General features: G+C 39.3%; 1 protein-coding gene across 6 annotated transcripts in view; it reads right to left on the minus strand.

Moving 5' to 3' along the window:
* Window positions 1-3,354: 3,354 nt before the first annotated feature.
* Window positions 3,355-23,290, minus strand: part of TUSC3 (tumor suppressor candidate 3) — a 282,627-nt gene continuing 262,691 nt past the window's right edge. For 2 of the 6 annotated variants that reach the window (XM_078852527.1, XM_073341947.2), the window contains 2 exons: window positions 21,895-21,985; window positions 10,339-10,814 (listed from right to left, as the gene is read on the minus strand). In XM_078852527.1, coding sequence (XP_078708653.1) covers window positions 10,676-10,814; window positions 21,895-21,985 — 230 coding nt within the window. In that variant the 3' untranslated portion in view covers window positions 10,339-10,675. Of the gene's footprint in view, window positions 3,960-10,323; window positions 10,815-19,131; window positions 19,274-21,894; window positions 21,986-23,290 lie in introns of those variants that run through there. The other 4 variants (XR_013635717.1, XM_078852529.1, XM_078852528.1 and 1 more) reach the window with 4 other exon arrangements.

Consider the following 23,290-nt stretch of genomic DNA (forward strand, 5'->3'; position numbering starts at 1 on the left):
AGAATGGCATTCACAAATGCCAGTATGCTAGGCTGCTCCCCACCAAAGCATGCCAATGGGAGATGCCAAAATGAGGGGTTATTCTAAGCCCTGCCCTCTCTCACTGACATATGTGCCTAAGTCTGGGCTGAAGAGAGGTGCCTGTCTTTGGTTGGGTTTCTCAGCTGGAAACCCTTTATTGAGCTTTTACAAGAAGCTGGGTGAGGACGACCTCCTTCATAACTTGTAGCCCTGTGGGTACAAGGGAACTCACCTGTGATGTAGCAGACCCCTGGTTGAACCCTCTGCCCGAGAAAGAATCATGGGGCCAGAGAAAGCACACTTATGAGAATGACTTGGTAGCCTGGTGGTAAGAGCACTCCCGAGAGGTGGGAGACCCAGGATCCAGTCTTCCTGTTCCAATGACTTTTTAAAATTATTGAGCCACAGTGGTTCAGCTTCAACAGAGAGATAAGAGAGCCCCACATCAGAATATCCCATAACCAAGTGGCTACTGCATTTCCCTGAGAGACGGAGATACCTGTTCAAATCCCTTCTTTTCAGGTGGAGGGGGGACTTGAACTAGGGTGTTTCTCCCATCCCAACTGAGTACCCTAATCACTAGGCTAAAAAGGAGGTCATCCTCCCAGCAGCCACTTTGTGTAAGCTCACCAATAGGGGCCCAATCCAGTGGGTGAGTGCTGAGCATGCTTACCAGATCAGGTCTCCTGAATTAGGGGAGGGACATCTATCTTCCTGCAGTTTGTGCATTGCTCTGAGGCTTAGCCCTCCAGACACCTGGTGTGGGGTTGCAGTGCACATGTCCACAGGCAGAAGCCTAGGTACCTGGGGAATTTGAGTACAAAGGTTTGGGCACTGAAAGAGCTTGGGCATCTACAGTACTCGGCAGCAGTTCAGTGGGGCGGGGAGTTGTGATTCCCAGTGCGGCCTGATTCCACAATTTAGGTGCCTAAAGTGACATCTAGAGGCCTAATTTCTTTTGTGAATCCAGCCCAAAGTGCCTATGCCACTTTTGAAAAGGAGATTTAGGCTCCAAAATCAGTTCAGCACTCCAATGCTGAACACAACAATGCCTAAATACCTTTAAAAATCTGGGCCCTAGAAACTAAAATTATGTTTTGTTTTGAATGAAAGATTAGCTTCCATAGAATAAGAAGCCAGCATTTCAAGAGATGCAGGAATGCTATACTGGCTACAAGCAAGTATGCTCTTTAGGTAAAGGAAGGAGACCTGCTGGAGTATGCATACTACAAACTTGTCCAGTCTATGCTCTTATCAATTACGGTACAGAATACAAGGCTCACCAGTCTCTTACCTTAGGAGAGGAAATAGTTTCCAGTGTTTTAGTTCTCTTTTAGAATCAGGGTACAGGGGAAAAAAACAACACTCAGTGCTGAGAGAAGCCATCTTGAATCATTTGGGTGAACATCAGGGTGGCTGATTTATAGCCTTATATAGTACCACATGGTGGCAGCTATTAAGTACTGTATTACAATAACCTATTGTAATGGATAGAGAAAGTCAAATGTTAGTTTGAATATTTTTTTTCAGTTATGCTTTCTCATCTTGTCTCTTTACAGGTGAATAGCGTCCTGCTTATTTCCAGAGTAGGTTAAGTGAGTATATTATTTTAACAGTTTGACAACAACAAAAAAGGAAGAAAAGAACAGCGGGGAGGGGGACTCATAAGAATTAACAGAGAAACACAGATAGGGCTGATTGGCTGAAACCAAAGGAAGGTAGCACCAGAACTCAAAGTTGGTTTCCAGTGCCAAGGTTAAAAGATATAGACTAGAATTTAGCAAGGGTGAAATCATCTATCAAAACCTAGGTTCTTGTGCAGGTGTAACTCAGTAGCAGTATCTTCAAATTGCGATTTGACAGAATTTTTAAAAAAAGGAATTTAAGAAAAAATGCAATATTTTGTTACAGAGCACTATGCTGTTTGGGCTCTGACTTTTCTAACTGCAGCTCACATTGCCCATGCTACAGCCTTAGAAGCACAGTCCTTTTTCATATTGGGGCACAGGGTCTTTTAAGAGCGGGCATGATACTGTAGGAAAAATATTGCTTGATTAGGGAAGAATTCTAACTAACTTTGGAAGGAATTTAGGATGCATCTCTAGCACCACCTTAATCTTAAAAGGCCATGATTCTCCATTGCCTTACACCTTGTGGTGCAATCATTTACACTTGGCCAAAGTGGTTGTAAAATTCTACATTCTGATTTGGTAGTCTTTTTACACTCGCTTATATTCTCCAAAGGGGTTTTAAGTTGGATAAATGTAACTTACACCCACTTTAAGGCCCCTTTACAAGCAGATCTTCTGATCCTTTCCCAGGTGCTGTTTTATTATCTGTACAGGGGTGAAGATGTACTGCCATCCTTTGTAAATAAGCTACAATGGTCTGCAAGCATTTTGTAGAGATATGAATCAGATATCAGCTATAAAGGTGACATCTGAAGTTGTCAGTGCTGTACCTGTGTCAGAAGTCTAAGATACAAGGATGTGGGTATACATCCCAATCACCAGATTTGTCTAAGGTCCACAGCACATTCCTCAAGAACAGGGATTCTCAACCTGGGGAGCAGGAGTGTGAACAGGTGTCACAGGGTTGTGACCGTCCCCCAACCATTCCCACATTGCTAAAGGGAAGGAGAGGCCTGTTTATATGGGAAGAGAGTTTCCATATGGAAAAGGCTGAACACCACTGCGCCAGAACACAGGATGATTGTTACTAGAGACACAGTTTAAACTTTCATAAGATAGAAAATAAGATTTCCAAACTTGACAAGGAACTTTCTTCATTTTAAGATATCAGGACAGACCTAGAATAAAAATCTTTGCTCTTTCATGCTGTGGGATTAATTTGATAGCTTTCTATAGCAAGAAAATTTGGAAGTCCTGCAACATCTTTTCCTCATTGTTGTTGATCTGTAAGCATTATCACTAACCAGGACATCTCTATTGATCAAAATCTGGAGCCTTACTTTACAGTCCTCAGGACCCATCTGAGGTGACAAGGGACCATTGTCTATCTCCTTCAGGAAGATCCTATGAGACAGAAACTGGCTGACCAGCTATTTGCTCTGGAGCCTCATAGATTATGGCTGTAACATTTGGGGGTTTAGGGCCTTTTGTTTCTGTCACAATGGTGGAGGACTTTGAATGTAGTGAGTACTGAGATTTACTGGTAATATTCCAATGGTTTGATCCTTCAGTCTGAACTGAATAGATGTACCATCACTCTTAACCTTTTGGTCAAAATCCTCACTGTTCTTGAGTAAACCAATTCCAGGAAACATGTCTCTTAGAAATTTCAGTGCACAAGGGGAAAAAAAAGCCTACACAATTTAGAAACTTGTTCAACATTTATTTTCTTTATTGTACAAGTGGTATTAATAAATGATAATACACTCTATGTGATCAAATAACAGTTTGAACTGTTGGTTTCTCCAACAGCAGGGCTGTTGTTTTTTTGTGGGGTGGGAAGGTTCTAAAGTGCATCTCAGGACAACTTTATAACACTTTACCAAAAAAGACCCCAGCCATCTCCTTTTGGCTTTTTAATAAACTGTCAACAAGGTGGCAATACAACCACAAGATACAATATAATTAACGTTCTTTAAATTCTGTACCACTAAATATACTGTATGCATAACAGTTTGCCACATCTTCCATTAAGATATTTAACATTTACTATAGAAGTTTCTATAAATTAAATGAAGTATTCTTTATGTAAGGTATAAAAACACCAATTCTTTTCTCTACAAGAATACTGTCACTTATCACAAAACAACAACAACAACAAAACAAACAAAAAACCCCCACAGATGAACCAACACAGGAATCTTGAATAAATGTAATATAGCTGAGGCGATAATATCAGTAATAGCTTATCTTCGTAGTAAACATTAGCCTTATGCGTATCCCACTTGAATTCATTTAATTAAGAAGCTGAAAAGAAAAGGAAAATATGATTAAATGCTGAAAAATGCATAGGAAACGTGGTATCAAAATTATTTTAGAAGAATCAACAAGGACTTTAAAACTTAAATTCATTAATGGGGGCAGAGATAGCAAGGCCTCAAAATTACATAGGGTGAGAAGCATGAATATGATATGATAAGAACCTGGAAGACAATGAATACTTTTAAAGGGGATATGGCTAGAGCCATGGGAAGGAAAAGATGAATTTAGCAGTGACAGTTTGGACAGACTAGATGGGAAACAGGTGAGAACAAATTTCAGAGTAGCAGCCGTGTTAGTCTGCAGTCACAAAAAGAAAAGGAGTACTTGTGGCACCTTAGAGACTAACAGCTCACAAAAGCTTATGCTCAGATAAATTTGTTAGTCTCTAAGGTGCCACAAGCACTCCTTTTCTTTTAGGTGAGAACAAGTGGGTGAGGTGAGATAGGACAAGGTTACAGTAGCAAGACGAGAAATTATCCTCATTTTTGTGGGAGCGAAGCTCCATTGTTTCAGTGCTGACAGAGGAAGACACCTGCTATCCAGAACTTATCAACACTGAAAGAATGGAGCTTCTCTCCCACAAAAATTAGGAGCTGCAATGAATTCCACTTCTGGGTGGCTTAGGAGCCCCGATGAGGCTGAGTTGTCTCTCAAGCAGTGATCTATCTATGCTGCTTCTTCCTGTACAGCAAATAAAATGATGATGGACAAGCTGAGGATTTGGAAGGTGGCCGAAAAATGGCAGTTTGTGTATTGAGTATTCCTGAGAGTTAGCCAGATTTGAGGTATGTAGCCTATTTTGCAGAATGACACAAGCTTGAACATGAATCTCAGTAAATATTATTTAGAAATAGATTTACCAGTTCATAAATTCCAAGTAAATCCATTTAATTGCGAAAAAAGTCAAGCTAGTAATAACTATCGACTAAAACCCCTGAACATAAAAGCATCTAGTCCGTCATAAACAGATTATACCCTTACTTTTAACTCTTTGTATGTCTGAACAAATATTCCTTCTGTTAAATACTGTCTTACAAAAAACATGTGACATAACATTGCCTGCCTTACTAACAGTTGATTATTTGACCCCCACCCCCAAAATAATCCTACTTAACTTCCTTCAGCTTGTGTTGAGCTATTGAAACAACTGTGTGGAAACGTAGCGAGGGAGAGCATATAGGATTCATGTACTGAAATGAGCTTATGCAATGTCAAAGGACATTTTTAATTACCATAATGCTCATATTTTCTGAGTGTACTCAAGGAATTTTTCAGCTACGTGGTATTTCACCATTTGTCTTTATTTTGGTTGCATGAACTGGTATTCTCCAAGCAATCACCAACAGTTCATGTTTGATTTTATTTCATAATATACATATTACAAATCTGAGGTGTGGTCTCTGGTATGACTTTTTTATATTTATAATGACATGCCGCAGATTAGTTCCTCTTGTCTGTTGTTCAGTGCTGATGGGGTTATCCTTCCCTTCTTAGTTTCTTTATCTTTTCTCCTAGGTTTACTTATTTTAATAGCGCTTGAATATAATGGCTACTAAGGATAACACACTGACCATAAAACATTATTTTACAATAGTAACCACCATATAAAAACATAAATTAAAAGACAGTACTGACGGACGTCCAGAGACTTAAAAAAAATATTTGTCACAATTTTTGCAGTTGTAGAAAACATCTAAAATCAAGCGATAAAAAGGAAAAGAAATCAGGAATCTCATGAAGACTCTGAATTTGAAGGGACAGTTAAAGACTTCCAAGTGAAGGTTAATGGATTAGCTGTTTTTGAGCCTGAAGACCTTTATTTATGCCCCAAACAGGTAAAGTAAAGGAAGAGGCAGAGCCAGTTATTATATAAGGGCTTGATTCAAACCCCATACATATCAATGGGCTTTGGATCAGTACATTTTTGATCAGGCTTTCAATGTGCCTCAACCCTATCTTAAAGAAACCAGTGCTAGGATTGTTAAACCTCCTCACCTTCTGCAGCTGAGACTGCTCATGCAGGGGCTAATTAGAGCCAAATGTCACAGTAATGCTTTGTGACCTGAACATCACAGTGCAATGGACTGTACCTCCCTCTAAAAATAATTAGCTGAATTGAACAACACATTAATCAATGCTTATCACCAAGTCACAGAGCTTACAAATTAGTTCTTTTGTTTCTTTTCTTGGGAAAAACTAAACTGTTGTCAGAAATGTTATTCTATAGGAACACTGAGTAAACATTTGCTTAATTGATTATCACAATTGTTTTATTAAGGAGCTACTGTCTCTTTGTTTATGTGATTTTAGTAGTTTAAAGTGGCACTATCAACTTGAAATGTATTAATTATGGGAGTTTAAAATAGTTTCTGTTGGTATGTTTGCCCCTTCCAAATTTTTGTAAGTTTATAATTGCATTCTTCTCTTTATTTAAAAATGTATGTGCCCAGCCTGCTAATAGGTAACAGAACCTCCCAAATAAATGGGGAATGGGAGAAGAGTAGGTACTGACTTAAAAATGGTAGATGAAACAATTTCAGACAAGTGTAAACTTAATGTTCTAACTAATCTGTCATCTTGTTGTCAACTTTATTTACTCTCACAAAAATGCACAGGTGACAGTGATGATAAAAAATGGCAACTGTTTTCAAAGAAGTGGAATATAGTTGATTTCCGATGATGATGGTGAGGGATAGGCAGCTGAAGAGCCTGCTGACAGTGGATGGTATCTTATCAGTTGATCAATCAGAGTACCAGCACTGGAATACCTTCATGGGGACTATGACAGAACTCCAGCATGTGTACTTGTGCAACCCTGGTTGGGAACATGCAGTCACATACATGTATATACAGTAACTCCTCACTTAACGTTGTAGTTATGTTCCTGAAAAATGGGACTTTAAGCAAAACGATGTGAAGCGAATCCAATTTCCCCATAAGAATTCATGTAAATAGGGGGTGTTAATGGGGAAATTGGATTCGCTTCACATCGTTTCGCTTAAAGTCACATTTTACCCCTATATATATATATATATATATACACACACACAGTATAAGTTTTAAACAAACACTTTTATACTGTACACAGCAATGATGATTGTGAAGCTTGGTTGAGGTGGTGAAGTCAGAGGGTGGGATATTGCCCAGGGAATGCCTTACTGCTAAATGATGAACTAGCACTCGGCTGAGCCCTCAAGGGTTAACTTGTTGTTAATGTAGCTTCACACTCTACAAGGCAGCACGAATGGAGGGAGGGGAGACAGCATGGCAGACAGAGACACACTCTGTGTGTGTGTGTGTGTGTTGCGCATTTCCCCTTTAAGTACGCTGACCCACTCTTAAGTCCACTGCCTTGTTAAGTTAATTAGCAAGCTGAGACCACAGCTGTTGCCAGGAAGCTCCCTCCATCCTGAGCCCTGTCATGTGTCCCCCTGCTCTATGGAGACGGGGTAAGTGGGGTGCAGGAGCAAAGGGAAGGGGGACACCCTGACATTAGCCCATGCCCCTCCCTCGCCCCTTCCCCCCCCAGACAGGAAGCAGGAGGCTTGGGAAGCAGCTCCAAAGCAGAGGGCAGGAGCAGCACATGGCAGTGGGGGGAGGCTTAGCTGAACTGCCAGCAATTGATAGCCTGCTGGGCGGCTGCAGCACAGGGAACTTAGGGGAGCGCGGAGCTGATATGGGGGCTGCCGGTCCATCCTGGTTCCAAGCCCCCACCAGCGAGCTGCAATGGGCTGTTCTTCCTGCAAGCAGTGGACAAAGCAGGTGGCTGCCAAATGACCTTAGAAGGGAGCATTGCACAACTTTAAACGAGCATGTTCCCTAATTGATCAGCAATATAACAACAGAACAACATTAACCGGGAAAACTTTAAGTGAGGAGTTAGCCGTGTTAGTCTGTATCCACAAAAACAACAAGGAGTCTGGTGGCACCTTAAAGACTAACAGATTTATTTGAGCATAAGCTTTCGTGGATAAAAACTCCATTTTTAATTGAGAAGTTACTGTACTCTGCTTCTGACTGTGGGTTTCATATCACAGCCCCCCCAAACTCATCCCTTCATCATCCAAACTCCTATTCTTCATTGCTCTTCTTGAAGACAAATATAAAAGAGATTTGCAGTTTCTCAGCCCTTGCTAAGTCACTAATTTAATCACTCTGCTTATTAAGGCCTAACTTTTACTCTAAGCCCCCTGCAAATACATAATTGTTCGAAGACCAGACCTGGCATTAAATTGCTCCCAAGGGGAGCGGAACTTAATGATAATGAGCCCCTATACCTGACAAAGATTACTTCCTCTGCCATGCTTGTTGGCATATTGGAGGGCAAAGGACCCACCACATGCACACTCATATATACAGTAGATTGATAGCAGCCACATGAAGGCTGCTTTTCTCTCTGTGCCTCAACTTACACCCTTCCTCCCCTAAGTTGCAGAGCTAGACTCATGGCAATTTAGCCATTATTCATAAATTTACTTTCTGTCTTGCATGTGTTTCCGCTAATACAGTGGCTCTCAAACTTTCCAGACTACTGTACCCCATTCAGGAGTCTGATTTGTCTTGCATACTCCAATTTGCACCTCACTTAAAAACTACTTGCTTACATAAGAATGGCCATACTGGGTCAGACCAAAGGTCCATCCGGTCCACTATCCTGTCTTCTGACAGTGGCCAATGCCAGGTGCCCCAGAGGGAATGAACAGAACAGGTAATCATCAAGTGATCCATCCCGTCGCCTAGTCCCAGCTTCTGGCAAACAGAGGCTAGGGCCACCATCCGTTCCCATCTTGGCTCATAGCCATTGATGGACGTATCCTCCATGAATTTATCTAGTTCTTTTTTTAACCCTGTTATAGTTCTGGCCTTCACAACATCCTCTGGCAAGAAGTTCCACAGGTTGACTGGGCGCTGTGTGAAAAAATACTTCCTTTTGTTTGTTTTAAACCTGCTGCCTATTAATTTCATTTGGTGGCCCCTAGTTCTTCTGTTATGAGGAGTAAATAACACTACCTTATTTATTTTCTTCACACCAATCATGATTTTATAGACCTGTATCATATCCCCCCCTTAGTCGTCTCTTTTCCAAGCTGAAAAGTCCCAGTCTTATTATGGCCATTCCATACCCCTAATCATTTTTGTTGCCCTTTTCTGAACCTTTTCCAATGCCAAAATATCTTTTTTTAGATGGGGTGACTACATCTGCAGGCAGTATTAGAAAAATCAGACATAAAAATATAAGTGTCACACCACACTATTAGTGAAAAATTGCCGACTTTATCATTTTTACCATATAATTATAAAATAAATCAACTGGAATATAAATATTGTACTTACATTTCAGTGTATAGTATATAGGGTGGTATAAACAAGTCATTTTCTGTATGAAATTTTAGTTTGTATTGACTTCGCTAGTGCTTTTTATGTAGCTTGTTGTAAAACTAGGCAAATATCTAGATGAGTTGATGTATCCCCTATAAGACCACCATGTACCCTAGGGGTTCACATATCCCTGGTTGAGAACCACTGCTCAAATACACACGTAAAAGCCTCTAGCATCTGCTCATGAGGACAAAGACTATGAAGAACACGAATGATCAGAGAGCAGAGGGAGGTCTTTTGGCTCAGTCTATGCCTTCATAGACTTTTTCTTTAATTGGTGAATGTAGATCAGAAATATTGACAGAATTAGGCTAATAGTTCTGAACAAACAGCCATATTGAAGAATTGAGAAGGAAAAACAGTATGAAGAGGCTTAATTTTATGCTTTCTTCATAAAGTGGGGTAAAATAGGCTAGATATCTAAATACATGGCTTGAGAGGTGGTTTTAAAGGATTTAAAATTGTTGGACCCAAGAGCATTCTGAGGGACTGTATTGATGAAACCAAGTAGGGATATTGGTTTGATATCAACAAACCGAGGACTGGTAGTGTTAAAGAAAAAGGGAACTGTGAAGAATTTGTCTGCATGGAGAATGAGCAAGTAGACAATAGTCTCAAAAAAATTTGGTAGCTCATTTCGGGAAAGCACCCAACAGCTTTCTGAATCTTATCAAAACCTCTTGAGACTGAAACATTGGGCAGGAGGTCTCACAAGAGAAAAAAGACTCCTTCACAAGAATCTTGGGACTTCCTGCTTTTGGGTTTGACCAAAAATACTGTGAAAACAGCGGTTATCCATTCGGCTTCCAGCTTGATACAGGAAGTGCAAAGATGCACAAAAGCATTTAAAAATAGAGAAGCCAAACTTTGAACCAAAAATATGTTCATTAAGGTTCAATGTGACTTTGGGGTAAAGGGTGGTTTTGTCTGTATTGTAAGCAAACCTATTTGCTCATCTCCAGAACACATGGAGAAAAGAGGGAATCATAATGTTTTGGTGGAGAGGCAGATGCATATGTACTGGTAATAGAGCTTAAACAGTGTAAAAGTGGAATTTATAGGAGTTACTCTAGGTCCACATTCATGAACAACATGTTATTTGACTACTTATGGACAACAACAAATAGCACTGCAAAGCAAAGTACAGCAGGAAGCCCATCCACAGGGTAAACTGGAAAACGGTTTATTTTGTGCTATATTGTGCATGTAACTGAAAGCTGACTGGTAAGTAGAAGTAAATTTGGAATTTCATTGCAAAGGAGAAGTCTTCTATAAGAGGGACTGTCAGGAATGGAAAGGAGGCAGCACTGGTGAAAGAGAATTCATGAGAAACAGAAGAGGGCATTTGGGGAGAAAATAACATCAAAAAAATCTGTATGGACCTTCAACAAGAAAACTTGCATTGAAGCTGGAGAGAGACCCACGGCAGTAACTGAAAGTACGTTCTTTAAATTGCATTGCCTTAAAGCATAAGAGAAAATCACAGAATGCACTTGTCATCTTATTACTCTGTTTATTATTATTACTCATATTCTTTACTATGCTTATTTTGCTCTGCACAGACTAAATGAATAATTCCCCATGTGACTGAAATACAGTAGCTCATATAGTTTCACTCTCTTGCAGTGGGAACATACCAGTTTAAATATTTTTGCAAGCAAGCTACAAAACAATGTTCTCACATAAGAGAGCAGCTTATAAATGCTTTCTGGGTAGGGCAGGAGGGAAAATGTTCAAGATCACTACAAAAGAAAGTAACCCATTATTTCAACGTTAAATGCCAGCAATTCAAAAACTGTTATTTCAGCAAAATGGAGAAATCCCAACATTCTTCTGCTAGAACGGTGGACTTGCAAAGGCATGAGAAGTCCCCTCTATGGAAAAATGAATGACGCTGGAAGAAGCCGTTCAGTACATATTTAAGCAAACTTTTGTTCTTCTTTTATTATTGTTATATTTAAGAAATCTTTATGTTAACCCCAATCATGAGCATATCTTGTGATTGGCATTTGGTCCCAGTTTGCCTATTGCCACATTATTTTTCATTGGGTAAAAATGTATTGAAAACAAGAGTAAAATTTTTTAAAAATTCATTATGGCAGAGACTGGAGCAGCTTCAGAAGAAAACACTACGTACATTACTCTGTACTGTAAAGTCAGAAATTAATTTATCACACAAATAATGGAGCTCACAGAGGGTGAACAATACGCAAATGTGCTGTATCACTTATTTTTTCTGTGGTGAAAAGAAAACCAAACACACACACACACACACTCAGAGCTTCTGCCCTCCCACCATTTTCATTCGTTCTATGCATTTATTTTTTGTCACCAAAGGGATCAACAGCTGAAGTAACAATGGCAGAGGCAATACAGGAGTGAGGGGGCAGCGAGCAGCAGCATTCCTACCATATTGTTTTATGTACTTTTATAAAAGGAAATAACCTCCTTTCTCCAGTCCTTGGCTCTTGATTTATCTTCATTTGATTTCATCTTGATAGATCTTCACCTCATTGAGGTCAGTGATGGCAGGAGAGAGGATGAATGCAAGGAGACATGTAATTTCTTAAATCCTTTATTGATGCACTCTTCTTCAGTAAAGATTTATATTATTGTTCAGTGACAAACAGCACACAAGTAATTTAGTATTTGTAACTTTCTCTGAAGAGGGAGGATGGTGGATTTGTGATGTTGCTTGTAGCTCTGTTTATACAGCATGAAAGTCATTTCAAACATTACTTTTTAAATGCATGCAAATATGAGCTGAAAAAGAAACCCAAACAGCCACCACCCTACTTTTTTTCAAGACTGTCCAATGTTATAATTAAAATATATCATTACTAGGTTTAATTTTTGGGCCAAATTCTCAGCTGATGCAAACAGGCATAGCTCCCTCTGGCCCTTCATGTTCATGGCACAAGTGAGATTTACCAGCCCAAAGAAAACAAAAGGTAACAACCATTTACCATGTACCCACCGGCTGCACAATGTGAAGAACTCAAAGAAGTAATGGGATATTTTATTACTCAAATACAAACTGGAGATTATTCAACAGAAGTCAGGTTAGGTAAGGATTTCCTTCTACTGCATAACATGTACATCAATACAAAAAAGAAACGATATTCTATGTGATACTATACAAAGCAGAACAGAAGAAAGGATGAAAAGCAAAAGATAGGAAATGAGCACTGAGAACACTGAGAAAGAACATTGTAAAAAAGAATTACCTGGTACCACTGTGAATAACACATTTGGTATTTTTTATATATTTATCATCATGTGGATAAATTTGGAGGATTAGCGGTAAAAGGAAAACAATTTATAAGGCTACTAAAATACCAGGGGAGGGAGATAAAGAATACAGACCAACAAAAAAAAAAAAAAAGAAAAAAGAAAAGGAAGAGTAAATAAGTACTACAGAATTTTTTTCCTAAATACAGTATATAAATGAAATAAAGGTGGCTAACAAGGGAAATTAATTATTTAAATATAAAAGGATCTTTATGTTCTGTCCTTAGTGTTCTGTGAGTGTGCACACACACAACCACTAATGAGAATTACATGCATGACTTGAGAAGAAAATTTAACCTTAAAATTTAACAAGACCCATGCAAACAGGGAAGCAAGATAGTATGACCACTGAGGATTACTGTAGAAGACAAGTTGATATCAATCACCTCTTTATTCACAAATGAGAAGGTAAGACTCCATTGGCTAGGGTCAAGTTTCGCCAGTGGGGCAGAGAGAAATGTTAGAAAGGTTTGACATTGCATTGGAGCAGATAGGCAAAAAGTGAATAAACATTGACAGAGTAGCAAGCGAAATCTCAAGGTGCAAAAGGAGTAACAGACTTTAGAGATAATATTCATTAATTCTCCAATGTAAGGATCACACCAAAGGACTGAATGGTGACTAATTTGTTCCAGGTTTCAGAGTAGCAGCCGTGTGAGTCTGTATTCGCAAAAAGAAAAGGAGGACTTGTGGCACCTTAGAGACTAACCAATTTATTAGAGCATAAGCTTTCGTGAGCTACAGCTCACTTCCTCAGATGCATATCGTGGAAACTGCAGCAGGCTTTATATATACACAGAGAATATGAAACAATACCTATTCCCACCCCACTGTCCTGCTGGTAATAGCTTATCTAAAGTGATTTCCAGCACAAATCCAGGTTTTCTCACCCTCCACCCCCCCACACAAATTCACTCTCCTGCTGGTGATAGCCCATCCAAAGTGACAACTCTTTACACAATGTGCATGACAATCAAGTCATGCACATTGTGTAAAGAGTTGTCACTTTGGATGGGCTATCACCAGCAGGAGAGTGAATTTGTGTGGGGGGGTGGAGGGTGAGAAAACCTGGATTTGTGCTGGAAATCACTTTAGATAAGCTATTACCAGCAGGACAGTGGGGTGGGAATAGGTATTGTTTCATATTCTCTGTGTATATATAAAGCCTGCTGCAGTTTCCACGATATGCATCTGAGGAAGTGAGCTGTAGCTCACGAAAGCTTATGCTCTAATAAATTGGTTAGTCTCTAAGGTGCCACAAGTCCTCCTTTTCTTAATTTGTTCCAGTTATCTGTAAAATAACACAGAAGAATCTAGACATACAAGTCTGTAAGCCTTACTTCACTTCACCAGGAGGGGAGATATTAGAATGCTAATAAAAAAGAACTAAGTAGTTAGAATGGAATATTAGTAAGCACTGTCTAATTTAGTTGTGGCTTCATAATAAAGAGCGTGCCTTGCGAATCTGCTTGGATTTTTAAAGAACATTACTGATTTGGTAGGAATCAAAGAGGTTGTAATGGTGTATTTTAAGGCAAAATCTGGTCCATGAGTCTACTGATTGTATTATGGTAATAACTTGCTGTAGCCATACCTCATGATGATGTGATAAATTTACACATTTCAATATTATACTTGATCCCCTATGATATCTTTGTTCTATTCCTATGTTAAAGTGTGGATGAAAAATAAATCTTTTCTTACATATGCTGTGTGTGTCCATTTAAACTTCTCGGATTTTGAAAGAAAGGTCTGATGGATTATACAGTTTTCTTCTGTTTCTTAATGTTTTTATTCTCATCTTGGACAATGTACTGGTGAAGAGTGGGTCTGGAATCTTCACAGGCTTTTGATTTGTACCAAATAAAACTGGCTAGAAGAGATATGGAGTCTTCCTGAAAACCTGCTGAGAGGACAACTAGATATTTGGGAGCCATCTAGCACTGAGCAGAAGTAGAAATCTTGTAAAGTAGAGAATCTGCTCCAGTGGCTATTCAGGTATTATTGAATGGGGAATAGATTAATGTGAAAGATGTTAACCAAAATATTTATACTATTTTCAGAAGAAAATGATAGTAAGCACAAAAAAGGAGGGAGAAGATGTGTTTCAGATTCTTTGTGCAGATTCAAAGGTATAGGAAGCCTGAATGGGATGAAACTGAGCAAATGAAAAATTAGGCTTAACACCAAGGAAAAAATTACTAAAAGTGAGGTGTACTTGTCTGTGAAATACTTTCAACATGATAAATGACAGATACCCCATGATTTGCATCAATGAAAATGAGGGTGGACTAAATAAGCAAGAATATTCTTACTATTAATTATATGAATTCCAATATGCATTAAGTTCACTTGTCAACAATGAATTCCATCTGCCATTATGCTGCCCTTTTACCTAGCTTTGTTAGGTCCCCATGAAGTTCTCACAATTTTCTCAGTCATCTGCAAACTTTACTACCATTATTCTCTTTTCTGAATCATTAATACTTTAAAAACAATCCTAATATCAAATCTTGAGCTTCTTACTTTCACCATGCTGAAAAAACTGTTTATTTTCTTTTGCAGAAGTCTTCCTGGCTTATTCATGTCATTATGTTAATCTAGTTGTTTAGTAATTCCATTTTTAAATATAGTTTCAACCCGTTTTCTTGGTACTGAAATAAGGCTTGCCGGTCTGTAATTCCAAGGATTTACTCCTATGTCTTTTCAAAAGGTAGTTATTATATTTGCTACTCTCCAGCCCTCTGATATAATAGCCAATTTTCATGTTAGGCGGCTGAAAGAGTGATGCTATTGGATTTAAAATCTCCATATGAACTACTGAATAATTCTTTCATTAATTTATTTTTAATTTCTCTTCTAAAGTATCTGTCTAAACAATTTTTATTGCTTCGTAATAGTGTATTCCAATTCACAAACAGGGATAGAAGCTTTCTGAAATGGACTAAACTAGTTTTAAGAGGACACACTAAACTCTATGAATATGATTCACAGAATAACCTCAGCCAACAAGGCAATAATGCAAAAAATTAGTTTTACTGTTATCGCAAAACTATTAGAAAGTATTTTTTATTTCTCTCTGGCTGAAAACATCCATGTTAGGTGCTTTACCATAAGAAATGATTTTATGGCTAGAATGGATTGTTAGAATAGTGTGACAGGCATAGTTTCACAACCATGAAGACCTTGCTGTGGTACATGTATGTGTATATAACAAATTAAACTGCAAAAGTAATTTGTGGAGAAAGTACAAATATTCCCTAAATCATCAGTCACATGGTCTGTATATCATAAAGTGGCAGAAAAAATTTCTCTTGATTTGTAGCTGTCTTCCAAAAGAGATTGTAAAAAGGCTCTTAAGAACATCTAGAACTGTGATATTTCATCTTGCAAATTATTGTTTATATCTCACAAAAATTGTTCCAGGCACTTTAGAGACAAGTGAGTAAACAAGGTCCCTATGAAAAGGGCATACAATGTTAATAGACATAGATACAAGGATAGAATATACCACAAAGTAAATGATTCAGCAGTGATGTTCAGCACACACATTTTGTTAGTTCCAAGAGCTGTTTAGATAGTATTTAATATTTTAGTAATATTTGTTCGGCCACATTCACTGCCAGCAAGAAACTGAGCTACTGTCTCCTACCTAGCCTTTACTAAAGGATTTCTTCTAGAGATACTGGATAAATACATGCACCCCACCAACAGAAAGTAGGGAGGGTGACAATACAAACAATGTATACTCTCCCTTACAGAGGTGAATGCCCTCACTGGTTCAGCTGACCTGCTGGAGTTTGCAAGCTGTTCCTCTTCTGCTAGCAAAGGTGAATCAAGCAAGTTATTCGTAAACATTCTTAGAGGGGAGGAATAGGGTTTGTCGGTCTGTTGGGAACAGAGTGTTTTGGGGAAGAACTTAAAGATGCAGAAGGTAGAGAGAGGAACATCGTAAACTAGGAAAGGAAAGTAATATTTTACTAGTGCTCTACTTTGGATCTGATTATCATAATTCTTTGAAGATCAAGGTACGGTCATTTCAAAACAAATATAAACGAGCACACAAACATCACTTTTTAAAAATGTCATAGTGTATTAACTGTCAGGGTTTGCGGACAAATAAATTTAGATAAGGCTGCAGGTATAGCAGCACCAATGGCTGAGCATTTTTAATTGTATTGCTGTGTAGCAGAAAAGATGCACATGGTATCTAACTAAGGGCTTGTCTTCACTACTGGGAGATCAACGCTGCTGTAATCGATGCAGTGGGTGTGGATTTAGCAGGTCTCGTGAAGACCCGGTAAATCGACAGCAGAGCATTCTCCGGTCGACTCCAGTACTCCAGCTCCCCGAAAAGAGTAATGTAAGTTGACCAGAGCATCTCCCATCGACGCAGCACAGTGAAGACACTGTGGTAAGTTGACCTAACCTACATCGACTTCAGCTATGTTATTCACATAGCTAGAGTAGTGTAACTTAGGTTGATTTACCCGGGTAGTGTAGACAAGCCTAACTCAGCAGAAAGGAGGTATAAAAACAGGCAAGACCACAGGAAATACAAGGCTGCCAGAGTATCTTCTCATTTGGGGTTTATCTCATGACACGATCTATGATGTTCAAAACCCTGAATAGTATTGGCTCTAGCTATCTAAAAGATCACATCTCCTGTGATGATGACCGCACGACAGATTTGTTCCATTGCAAAAATAAAACTGTCAATAAACAAGGAAGGCTTGTATCTGTCAGATGTATCTTCCACAAGAGCTAACCCATGGCAGTGGAACTCACTGCTTGTTGCCATAAGAACTTTCACCACCATGACCATGTTCAGAAATAAATGAAAAACCATTTTTTTATTTTTCCCACAAAAATGGTCTCCATCACATCACCATCCTCATACTTTATTTTTAAAAATAACTAAGCTAGTTCCTGTTGGTAGGGCTGGAAAGGAGAGTGGGTTTTATTTTTTTCTTCTTGTGGAAGGGGCTAAGATATCCCAGTGATAGAAGACAACATAAAAAAAAAGCCAAGAGAGTGCTAGTTATATATAGTCACATAGCACACTAGATCCAAGTCTAACACACAAAATGCCATGCTTTTTTGCTTTTGCAAAATGTAGCCAGATTCTAGGACACGTTGCAGATGTTTTTGAGATGATGGCAGAGAAGAATTAAATCAAAAACATTGGAGAAGAGAACAAGCCAAGCTCTCGCCTCTGACTGTTCTTGAATCAGATTCCAGTTCCATTCAATATAATGTCTTGTTAAAGGATAGAATGGATGTAACATTATGGTCTACTGAAATATACTACAACAATGAGAAAACTCATCATCTCACTTGTGCTGAGGGAGTGAGCAAAAGTAAAATAAAATAAAAGGCATAATGTCAGAAGAGTTTCAACTTTTTTTCCTCTTGTTTCATGGAAATGTTGCTGATGAGATTTTAATCACATTTAACTTGCGGGAAGTTTACAAAGTAGGAAGAAGTCTTGTTCCTTCTATGTATCATTTATAGTGATTTGCCAATGAATGTGAAGAAAGAACAAATGTAATAAAATGAATTATCTTTACTGAAATACTACGTAGGCATGTTAATAAAACTTAAAATCTTTTAGATTGAGATACCAAACATATTTTACATTTGCCAATATACAGTAATCAAAGATTTTAAGCATGTAATTTAGATTAGTATGCATCCTACCATGTTCTGAAGGGGGGTTCGAAAGAGGATGGAGCTAGGCTCTTTTCAGTGGGGCAGATGACAGAATGAGCAATGGTCTCAACTTGCAGTGGAGGAAGTCTAGGTTGGACTTTAGAAAAAACTATTTCACTTGGAGGGTGATGAAACATGGAATGGGTTAGCTAGGGAGGTGGTGGAATCTCCATCCTGAGAGGTTTTTAAGGCCTGGCTTGACAAAGCCCTGGCTGGGATGATTTAGTTGGGGTTAGTCCTGCTTTCAGCAGGGGTTGGACTAGATGACTTCCTGAGGTCTCTTCCAACCCTAATCTTCTATGATTCTATGTTTTGTGTAGCAGGTAACAGCAGTTTAGGCTGCTCTACTTCAGGGTATGGTCATCCCTGTCCATGTGCACCTCTGGTTGGTATTGCCTGATTAGGGCTTCTGCTCAGGGTAACAAGTGAAGGCCAATGACAAACTCAGCAGATGAGGGCCAAGTTCCCCAAACGCAGTGAAGGTGAATGAGCCATGACTATGGATCACATAGTGTAGAAGAGCCAGATATTCAGAATGGTTGTTCGTGCTCCCAGGAACCAATGGCATCTGATGGACTAGTTCCTAGGAAGTGGGATGGTGTCCCCCACATATAAAATTCCTCTATGTCTCCCATGCCTCAAGAAGACAGTGTGAAATGAAGGGGGGTAAAGCCACAACAGACTGTGACAACAGCACCAATATTAAAGTCCCCACTATTATTGACTGCAGGAGGAGAGGCATGCTCCGCATGCATAGGACAAGTGTAACCCAAACCTCTTATAGGGAAGGTGCAGCCCCAATGATCCCAACTTCCTGGAAGTCCAAACCAGATTTTAGAGACACGTTCTCTGTCACCACATGGAACATATTAACCCTGAATGGCATTGGGTACATGACAGTTCATCAAAGAATTTATCTGTTAAAAGACAGTAATCGTCAGAATCAAAGAGCCCTGTCTACCATAACGACATTAAGTTACTGTAGAAGGCGAAACCATCTTCCATGCTGGTTGTCCACACCTAGCTCAAGGTATGGCACTTATTATTAGACAGCAGCTAGTATAGACTTTAACCACATAGAACCCCATCTCTCTGGGCTTACTCTATGTTTGGCTCCAACATCTTTGTGGACATTTATCTGTCATTGTGGCCTATAAGCCAACAGAAAATGCATCATCTGTGAAAAGAACACATTCTACCACCAGCTAGTAGCAAATATCCAGTTAATTCCACCACATGACAGACTACTAGTGCATAGAGTATATAATGCCATAAGTGGCTGTGATTGAGCTGGGGAAGTATGAAAGGCCTTCCAAAACTTACGGAATGGACCACGCTGCTTGACCCGATGGCATTCCAATCCAGCTGCTCAGAGATGCCTTGGAACCCAGTGAGCATCAGCCTGCATCAACTGTTCTTAGAAGTGTGGCCATCACACAAAGTACCAGCAGAATGGAAAGATGGCATCTAGTGCCCTTGTACAAAGGCAAAGGATATCACTCTGAGTGTTGCAACTACAGGCCAATCTCATTGTTACTGGTCTCTGGAAAGGTCTTTTATCATGTTCTGCTTGGTAGGATGCAGCCACTCCTTAACAGACATCACCCACAACAATCAGGGTTCATTGCTGGGTGATTGGCAATGGATGCTGTCCTTACCCTCCGGCTTCTGGCTGAGCTTCACCAAAAATGTAAACACTCACTTGACATGATATACATCTACATCAGATTGACTTTTGATTTGGTTGACAGATCAGATTTTGGTTCACACTGAAAGGAGTTGGCATTCCAGATATTCTAATCTACTGCACAATCTTCACATTGGTACTAGCGAGAGAGTGTGTGTTGGTTCACAGATTCACCACATTTCTATACAATCTCAGCTGTGTGGCAGGAATGCATCCTCACCCTGCCTATTCTGTCATGCTATTGACAGGATCCTTGGACTTGCTGCACCACACACTGGAATCAAGATTGGTCAAGAAGTGTTCTCAGACCAAGTCTATGCAGACGATGCTGCCCTGCTTGTGGAAAAGTCAGAATTTCAGCACTGTCCTCCAAGGTCTCCAAGATGTTGTCCACATTGTGGGGTTGAATGTCTCATGGTGGAAGACCAAGGTACAGAACCTTGCAGATGGGCCACCAAAATCCCTGGTGCAAGTGGGGGTAAGTACCATGGGTAGTGCTGACAAGTTCCACTACCTAGGCTGCAAGAAGAGTTTAAACGGTCACAACAAACCAGACATTCATTGATTAATATTTCTCACTGCTTCCTGCATGAAGTCCATGCTTATGGAAGCAAAAATGTCTATGCTGAGACAAAGTTCAGGATCTATCAAACCTGTGTACTACCCATATTGCTATAAAGGTCAGAAACCTGGACCCTCTTACAAGCAAACTTCGAGCAGTTAGAGACATTCCATATTCACTGTCAGTGCCAAATCCTGAGCATAAAATATTTTGATTTTGTGCAAAATGTCATAATCCTCACAGAGCTCTGACCTTCATTCAGGTGCTCATTCTATTCAAAAGTGTTACTGCACACTATTCTGCCATGTCACCAGCATGGACAAAAAACCCCTGGCCCACCATGCTCTCAAACTTCCTATTCATGCACACCCCGACTCTACTTGATGCCTACTGCGATTCCTGGCTATACAGGACTGAGCCAGATCTGCGAACTTCACTACACTATGTCTGATGCCACCATCAACCATGGTCACTCTGTCTGGTGCAATGGTTCTCAGTAGACTATGCATGTTGACACAACTTTCATGTTATTAAAGTAAAACAAATTAATAATCTGAAAATCAATTGAGGTGATATGTACACATTGTCTGTTTAAAAACAGTGACAGCTGTGCTATGTTCACATTTCAGTGAAGATTTCACAGCAAAAAAGTTGTTTCTACACTTATTTCTAGCATGTATGTTCTTAACCACCCACTCTTGTATATTTAGAAGCCTTCATATAAATGCAGCACTAGCTATATTTTCCTGTCCCAAAGGTGGGGAAAAATTCTAACCCATTTGAGTTTGTGTATTCAGATCTGAAGTATTTGTGGTTTTAGTTAATATGGTATGTGAAGTTTCTTCTGGAATGTTTTGACAGGGTGATTTATCCATTATAATGAATAAGGGTATTGCTTCTCAGTGCAGTAGAGAGAGCTTGTTTGAGAGCTGGTCTGAGATGTGGAATGAACTTCCAGGGCTACTAGCGATCATCACAGACCTCATCATCTTCTACTCCAGGTGCATTATCTTTCATGGCCCCACTACAAAGAAATTCAGTCACTCACAAACACATCCCTTGACCTGTAAAGTGCAGCACAGCTGCTAAGACAATGGGTCAGATACTTTTTTACATGTATCCAAACATCACTCTCTTCTTACTCATAGCTTGCTCCTGCTCCCATAGATATCAATGGCAAAATCCTTATTAACATCAAGGACAGCAGGATCAAGCCAATCTTTTGAACTTTTAAAAATACCTGGTACCGATTACAATATATAAATGGATTTAATAACATAAAAGATTACCTGTATGGATAGCCATGGTATTTGGAGCGGAATATCGACAGCAGGAAGCTGAAGAAGAAAACCACGAGACCCAGTCCTACCAGGCATATTACTGGAAAAAATATTAACTGTGTTTACTATCATATAAAAACATGGAAAAGATTAACATCTAATGTCTATACTAAGATTATTATTTATGTCAATCACTTACAAAGAAATTTGGCATAGTTCAGTACCTTATGATGTCCAGTATCTTCTAACAGGGCATCAAAACACACATGGAAATTATTTATTTGTGGTTATTAAAAAAACCCTACTTATCAGTATAAGTGTATTATTGAGGCAAAAAGAACAGTAGTTTGCAGCTTGTGGATACAAACAGCTTGCTGGAGACTGTGGATATAGAAATCTTTGTAAATTATACATTTCAGACAATGTAATCTCAGGTACTTGTTTGCCCTTTCTGGAAAATAAATTACACTTAGAATATCCTTTGAGTAATAGTACCACGTTCACATCATAACCTAAGGTTAAAGTAAGTAGTAATGAAGGCAGTACAGGAGTTGCCTCATTTAGTTCTTATGTGGTTGAGAAGACTTTTATAGTCTTAGACCTGGTTTACATTTAAAACTTAGGTCAACATGGCTACCCCATTCTGCGGTGTGAAAAATGTGTCCGTCTGCACTATGGTGTTATGGCAGCACAGATAAAGTGACATAGCTATACTGCTGTCATAAATATAAAGGAAAGGGTAAACCCCTTTGAAATCCCTCTTGGCCAGGGGAAAGCTCCTCTCATCTGTAAGAAGGTTTAAGAAGGGTTAAGAAGCTAAAGGTAACCTCGCTGGCACCTGACCAAAATGACCAATGAGGAGACAAGATACTTTCAAAAGCTGGGAGGAGGGAGAGAAACAAAGGGTCTGTGTGTCTGTCTATATTCTGTCTTTGCCGGGAATAGACCAGGAATGGAGTCTTAGAACTTTTAGTAAGTAATCTAGCTAGGTACGTGTTAGATTATGATTTCTTTAAATGGCTGAGAAAAGAACTGTGCTGAATAGAATAACTATTTCTGTCTGTGTATCTTTTTTGTAACTTAAGGTTTTGCCTAGAGGAGTTCTCTATGTTTTGAATCTAATTACCCTGTAAGGTATCTACCATCCTGATTTTACAGGGGGGATTTCTTTATTTCTATTTACTTCTATTTTTATTAAAAGTCTTCTTGTAAGAAAACTGAATGCTTTTTCATTGTTCTCAGATCCAAGGGTTTGGGTCTGTGGTCACCTCTGCAAATTGGTGAGGCTTTTTACCAAACCTTGTCCAGGAAGTGGGGTGCAAGGTTTTGGGAAGTATTTGGGGGGGAAAGACGTGTCCAAACAGCTCTTCCCCAGTAACCAGTATTAGTTTGGTGGTGGTAGCGG

The sequence above is a fragment of the Lepidochelys kempii genome, chromosome 4 (assembly GCF_965140285.1).
Source record: "Lepidochelys kempii isolate rLepKem1 chromosome 4, rLepKem1.hap1, whole genome shotgun sequence".
NCBI classification, from domain to species: domain Eukaryota; kingdom Metazoa; phylum Chordata; order Testudines; family Cheloniidae; genus Lepidochelys; species Lepidochelys kempii.